Here is a 7,051-nt window from a genome sequence, read left to right as displayed (position 1 = left end):
CCTCAGGTTCCCCTGCTGACCCCATCCCTGCATGGTTTTTTAAACAAGTCCTACCCTCCACTGGACCCTCTGTTCTTGACATTATAAACAGCAGTATGGCTGCAGGTGTAGTTCCTGATGCTTTTAAACATGCAGTGGTAACTCCTTTAATAAAAACAACCCGGACTTGACCCTTCAACCTGCTCAAACTTCAGACCCATCTCCAAACTTCCCTTTCTTTCTAAGATCCTGGAGAAAATGGTTTTCACTCAATTAAATGAGTTCTTGAGTGGAAATTCTATTCTTGAGATCTTTCAGTCTGGCTTTAAGAAACTACACAGCACCGAAACAGCCTTAGTTAGGGTCTGCAACGACATTCTTCTGGCAAATGACTCTGGTCAGTCTGTTGTCACTCCCAGGTCACTGACGAGTCCCAGAAGCTGCAGGTGGCCTGCGATTCTCATAAATCGCCTCCACCTTACAGTTTAGCTCGTAAATCAGCTGATTTTGAATACTCACAGCATGAACCAGACCTTCACACTGACTCAGAAGCTTTTCCATGGCCAAAACTGCTGCGATGTCTTCTTAAAAAGTCGATAAAACAGAGCCCCGCCAATGCCAGAAAGCAGAGTCCCTGCTATCATAAATCCAAATATGTAAATGTCTTCAACATCCTCCTGAGACAGAACTGAGAGGAACATCATCTGCCACACTCCCCACGGGTCCATGATGTACCCCACAGCGTGCGTCTCAGCTGGACACGCAGGTTCTCCAGGACCTTGTTGCTTTGTTGAAAAAATCTTTTTGATAGAGTTGAACGCCCAGGATACCAGATCCATAATCTTAATTTATGTTCGGGAGATGAGACCCAGGTGCTTCAGACACACAAAGAGCGAAGCAGGAGGAAGGAAAATCAGAAGCAGCCACCTCGATCAGAGCCAGAGAGGAAAAAACTCTTTCATTATTTTGTGAACTGTAGTTATGACACCCTTCACCAGTTTGTATTTATATCTTGTTGCATTGTTTTATTTTGTGTTGTTCATAAAGTTCTACAAAAAAAAAAACTTATGGTGAAGGGGCGTTTACCTTCGGTACAAATTGAGGTCGTCCATTGGTCATTTGCTGACATGCTTACTGGATTGATTGACAGGTTGCACAGTCGAGGATCAGACTCAGTGAAAAAAACAAACCAACCCCCCCCCCCGAGCCGCAGTGCCTGGTGCTGGGAGGAGGCGGGGCGGCACTAATGCAGCGCAGCGCTCCAAGTAAAGCAGGAGATGACCAGATATTTTGCTTGTGCCCCCACTGCCCTGGTCCTTTAGGGATCGTGGGCCCCTGAGCACTCTCCCAGTTGCCCATATGGTTAATCCGGCTTTGCATATCTTCTCTTTGTCTTTTCAACACTGCTAGTTTTTTCAAACCAAGAAGTTTTGACTCATTTGCCACAAGTCTAATTTCTTACGTACCTTCAGAAAAGGATCAGAAACAGATAAACATTTTCTTTCTAAAGCTCTGATGGAACGGCTGTCCTGGTTTTATTCATGTTCAATTTTCATTTCAAACGGTTTCCTTCACTGTCTTCGAAAATCAAAATGCTCTTTGTGTGCTGCCCCTGATCAATAACCAAAATGATCATCCTGAGACTTCCTGAGGATCAGGATGAGGTTTGGGTCCGTCCAGGTCTGGGTCCGGTGGTGTTTATGGACCGATGGTTCCCTCTAGAGTCTATGTGGATCTGAAAACTAAACAGGGATTGAAAAAGCCTGAAACCGAGCAGAACCAGAACCAAAGCAGGATTTTTTTTTCTGACTTTAGTCAACAACAGACAAACAAGTCCTATTGATTAGAAACGGATCAATAATACAGATTGATGATTTATTTCATTGATCACCTGGTCTGATATACATCATTTATACTTTCATTCAGTCTGTAGAGAAAATCAAACTGATCCATAATAAATATTGTTTATTGATCAGTGAACACACTGATTGGTGCTAAGGCACATGAGGTCAGGTGACCTGAGCAGGTGATCAGTCCTTCACCTGTCAGGAGGTCAAAGGTCATCAGCTCTTCACCTGCTTCTTCTTCTGAACAAGTTCCGCCAACATCTTGTATCGGATCATACACTCCTCCTATAATCAATACACACAATGGTGTCAGAGGTCAGTCACTGATCAGTTGCCAATCAGTCTTTTTATTGATCAGGTACTGAGTCAGTAGAATCTGTACTGATCAGGTACAGATCTGACGTCTGATCAATATTTCATGTGAAGAGCTAAAAACGTTCCTTCGGTCTGAAAACTAAATCCACAAGAACTGGTTTAACTGGTTGTAAGTACTGAAAGTGGTTCAGAATGGTGTCCGTCTCACCTTGGTCTTTCCTGGGACCACCTTAGCAATGCAGTCCCAGCGTTCTGCGGTTCCTCGGGGGAACTGTTGCAGAGCCAGTTCCAGCAGTTTCTGTTGGTTCTGAGTCCAAGCTGCTGAGTTTGGTTTCTCTTTGATCTCCTGTGGCTCCGCCTCATCCTCGTTCACAGCTGTCAGGTCAAAGTCTCTCTGTCTATGACCTCTGACCTTCCCTTCCCCACCATCTGCTGCTGAAGTCTTCCTGGTCCTCCTTCGAACCGCAAGAGCTGCTTCCTCCTCTTCATCCTCATAAGCAGCCCTCACACCTGGAGTCCAAACACCTTCATTCACAGGAAGTAAGCTCACAGGAGGAGGCGGGGCCTTTAGGTCAGAGAGCTTTACCAGACCTGTAAACATCAGAATCCTACACTGAGAGGAGAACCAGACACAACAGAACGTGTTCTTCAGCATAAAACCAGACTAATAGAACAGAACATCAGCTGAGTCCAACCTGTCAGAAAGTTGAGCCATAAACTGATTTTTTTCATTCAACCTTTATTTATACAGGTTAATCCCACTCAGGGGATTTACCTTAAGAACCCAACACTAACAAGAACACTGGTAAAGACTGAACCGTAGAACTGCAGAATAGAGCTACATTTTTTCATCGTACACGTCGCTCTGCACTGTAAGTCACATCCGTCCATATTTTTCTAATAAAGTGGAAAAATCCATAAATATGTCGCTTCTATTATGCGTCACCGCAGACAACCCAGAAATGTGGGCCGGTGTTGTGCCAAAAATTGATTGGCTGCCAAATGGCGGCCGCAGGAGTGTGCACGGGAGGACTTCAACAAGAATTTAACAAGAGCAACACCTAAAAACAATTATTTGTTTGCTCGAAATCACAGTAAATGTGTGTCTCAGTGTAACTTTTGCTTAATAAACGCACTTTGATGGTCAAATCAGCCGCATTTCAAAAGCCAATATGTGGAAGTAAACGCGTGCACGAGACGAGTCGCTGTGCAAATTTAACAGGATAAACACCTAAAAACAATTATTTGTTTGCTCGACTTTAACGGACACGGGCACCGGCGACCCCCATGACACAAAATGGAAGAAGTGGGTAAAACATAATGGATGGACTCTATAGTAAAGGTGTGTCTCAGTCTAATTTTTGCTTAATCAAAGGACTTTAATGGTCAGATCAGCTGAATTTCAAGTATCCACTGCCTCTATGCTCCCAGGAGCAAGCAGTCAGGGAGGGAAAAGGAAGGAGGAACACTGCACGTTTCTTCACAATTTAACAAGATAAGCACCTAAAGAGAGAGAGAGAGCTGGAGCAAAGAGAACAACCTTCACATCAATGTGAAGAAGACAAAGGAAATGGTTGTGGATTTCAGAAGGAACAAACTCACCCCCCCCCCCCCCCCCCCCGAACACAAGAGGATCTGCAGTGGAAGTGGTCTCCAGCTACAAGTACTTGGGTGTGCACCTGAACAACAACCTCAGCTGGAGCAACAACACCACCAGCCTGATCAAGAAAGCTCATCAGAGACTCTACTTCCTCAGACGGCTGAGGCGAGCTGGTCTGGAAGCTCAGTCCTCACCTCCTTCTACAGGTGTGCAGTGGAGAACATCCTGTGCTCCAGCATCAACGTGTGGCATGGAGGCTGCACAGCTGCAGAAAGAAAAGCTTTGCAGAGAGTGGTGAAGGCTGCACAGAAGATGTTGGAGTCAGTCTCCCCACCATCACAGACATCTACACCTCCAGATGCAGGAAGAGGGCCACCTGCATCATGAAGGACCACACTCACCCAGCACACACACTTTTTGCCCTGCTCCCCTCAGGAAGGAGGTTGAGGAGCATTAAGTGTAGAACCAGTAGACTGAGGAACAGCTTCTACCCTGAGGCTGTTACACTCATGGATCTATAACCAGAATAATCACTGTGAAAAACCACATCATGTTGCTGCTGATCTGTTTCAATGTTGCTGCTGATCTGTTTCATGTTGCTGCTGATCTGTTTCATGTTGCTGCTGATCTGTTTCAATGTTGCTGCTGATCTATTTCATGTTGCTGCTGATCTGTTTCATGTTGCTGCTGATCTGTTTCAATATTGCTGGTGATCTGTTTCATGTTGCTGCTGATCTGTTTCAATGTTGCTGATGATCTGTTTCAATGTTGCTGCTGATCAGATGTAGAAGAACATATATCTGTGATATATTATCCATAAATTAAACGGATTCTTTCATTTTTCTGGACTGAATAATATCGTGCATTGAATGATTAAATGTGACGTGAGACGTTAATTTTCTTTGACCCATCAAATGAATGCGGTCATTTATTAACAGAATAAAAGTTTAACATCAAACATTTACATTAATTTGGCAACATTGATTTCAACAACAGCTTAATTAATTAGCTTTACAGTCAGAAACCATACGGCCATGGTATCTGGGTTAAGCTTTACAACAGACATTTCTGAAAATATCTGGATGATTTACTGGCAAGATAGAAGAGTTTTAAAGATGGGAAATGAAGTTTAAATGGAGAGGAAAGATGGATGAGGGAATATGTGTCTGTATCAGAACGGCACTCTACATCAGAACCCAGCTTCACCTCGGTACACTTAGGTGGTGGAAATCGACTCTTTACCTGTAGAAGATGCCTCCACTGGTACGGAGTTCCATTTAACGCCACCTTTCCAGCGTCTCTGTAGGAACAGCTGTGAATCGTCCGAAGTAGTGACGGAACTTCGTTTGACACACGTTCACTCTATTCTATGATCACGAATCATAGAATAGAGTAACCTTAAGAGCTCAACACTGACGAGAACACTGGTAAAGACTGAACCGTAGAACTGTAGCACAGAGTTACCTGAAGAAACCAACACTGACAAGAACAATGGTAAAGACTGAATCATAGAACCATAGAATAGAGTTACCTGAAGAACCCAACACTGACGAGAACGCTGGTAAAGACTGAATCATAGAATCATAGAACAGTTACCTGAAGAAACCAACACTGACAAGAACAATGGTAAAGACTGAATCATAGAATCATAGAACAGAGTTACCTGAAGAACCCAACACTGATAAGAACAATGGTAAAGAATGAATCATAGAATCATAGAATAGAGTTACCTTAAGAACCCAACACTGACAAAAACACTGGTAAAGACTGAACCGTAGAACCATAGAAAGGAGTTCCCTCAAGTACCCAACAGTGACAAGAACACTGGTAAAGTCTGAACCATAGAACCATAGAAAGGAGTTCCCTCAAGAACCCAACACTGACAAGAACACTGGTAAAGACTGAACAGTAGAAATGTAAAACGGAGTTACCTGACGTCTGGGTAACGCTGTCTTTCACCTGTTTGACTTTAGTCGTCACCTGTTCAAGAAAACACGCAGTCAGAGACTAGAGGTCCTCAGATGGATGTCAGCTTCTAGATCTAGAACAAGAACATGAAGCAGGAACAGGTCCTGCTTGTCCAAGCAAACATCTATAAGAATGAGAAATGTTCAAACAGACTCACATCAGAAACCGAGCGTCCAAGCTCCTGAGCGATCTTTTCCCATCGACCTGGCGATCCTCCTGGGAATTTAACCATCAACCTACTGAGAACACTCAAATCGTCCTCTGTCCAGTTGGCAGCCTGAAGACACAGAAACAAACTGAGGACAATAGGGCAGACAACAGAAAGAAACTAACTGATGACATAAGGATGACAGACTGAGGACAGAAGAGAAATAATCTGAGGACATAAAGAGGACAGATGGTGGACAGATTGAGTTCAGATCAAAGATAAACAAGACCAGACCTCCTTCTTGGCAGCTTTGCGGTCCTGAAGCCAGTCATCCATCTGGTTTTCGATGTCCTCAATGGACGTGGTCTGCTCATACTTCTGGTATCTCTGGGTCTCTGAAGAAGGCTGGTACACAGGAAAGTCCTGTTTGGGTTTCTTGGCCTTTGGCCTTTTCTCTCCTGCAGTTGGGATCAAACTGTTGAGTTATTGGTTCTGTTGGAGAACAAAATGATAAAAACAACTAAAGTCTGAAAGAAAATTAGTTGTAGAAAACAAACAACAGTAGAAGGATCGACAAAAGTTAAGTCAGGTCCTCTGGATGGGTTTAAAAACAAAAAAATGTAGAAACGTTTCATCTTTCATTCAAAAGATTTCAGTCTGAGGAGCTGTATTCAGCTCAGTCTCTTAAATAGCACCTTCTCAAAGTGGATCAACCAGTTTTGCTGCTGACAATCAAAACCAGCTGATCACATGCTCAAGAAGGACCATCAGCCTAACAATGGATCATTAGCACCTGATGGCTGTTTACTATTCACAGAGGGCTGAGTGCTACTAGAAATCACAGCATTGTAAGAGGGGGACAGTTGAACCTGGAGGCCTCCACCCCTGTTTAATGATGGATGATTTCTTTTCACAAAGATGGCCTCCTTTACTCCTCTCTCAAACCATCATTCCTCTCTGTCCAGGATGTGAACATCTTCATCACTGAAAGAGGGACAGCTGGCCTGGAGATGAGTGTAGACCACAGAGTCCTGGCCTGATGGTGTTGATCTTCTGTGCTGGTCCATCCTTTTGGCCAGTGGCTGTTTAGTTTCCTCGATGTAAGACTGATCACCCTCCTGACACTGAACAACAAACACAATATTACTCTAAAAAAGTTAAATCTGGTCCTCTGGACATTCAAAAAAACAAAAC

General features: G+C 43.7%; 1 protein-coding gene across 1 annotated transcript in view; it reads right to left on the bottom strand.

The window, feature by feature from the left end:
- Positions 1 to 1,986: 1,986 nt before the first annotated feature.
- LOC119414352 (dnaJ homolog subfamily C member 1) overlaps positions 1,987 to 7,051 on the bottom strand; it is a 16,169-nt gene continuing 11,104 nt past the window's right edge. Inside the window, exons 3-7 of the mRNA XM_037681445.1 lie at positions 6,152 to 6,315; positions 5,867 to 5,986; positions 5,673 to 5,721; positions 2,350 to 2,732; positions 1,987 to 2,111 (exon numbers count right to left, since the gene is read on the bottom strand). Coding sequence (XP_037537373.1) covers positions 2,043 to 2,111; positions 2,350 to 2,732; positions 5,673 to 5,721; positions 5,867 to 5,986; positions 6,152 to 6,315 — 785 coding nt within the window. The 3' untranslated portion in view covers positions 1,987 to 2,042. The remainder of the gene's footprint in view (positions 2,112 to 2,349; positions 2,733 to 5,672; positions 5,722 to 5,866; positions 5,987 to 6,151; positions 6,316 to 7,051) is intronic.

The sequence above is a fragment of the Nematolebias whitei genome, chromosome 9, assembly GCF_014905685.2.
Source record: "Nematolebias whitei isolate Nwh7 chromosome 9, NemWhi1, whole genome shotgun sequence".
In the NCBI taxonomy this organism is placed as follows: domain Eukaryota; kingdom Metazoa; phylum Chordata; class Actinopteri; order Cyprinodontiformes; family Rivulidae; genus Nematolebias; species Nematolebias whitei.
Note: the sequence above shows the minus strand (reverse complement) of the source record. Positions and strands in the feature narration are given on the sequence as shown.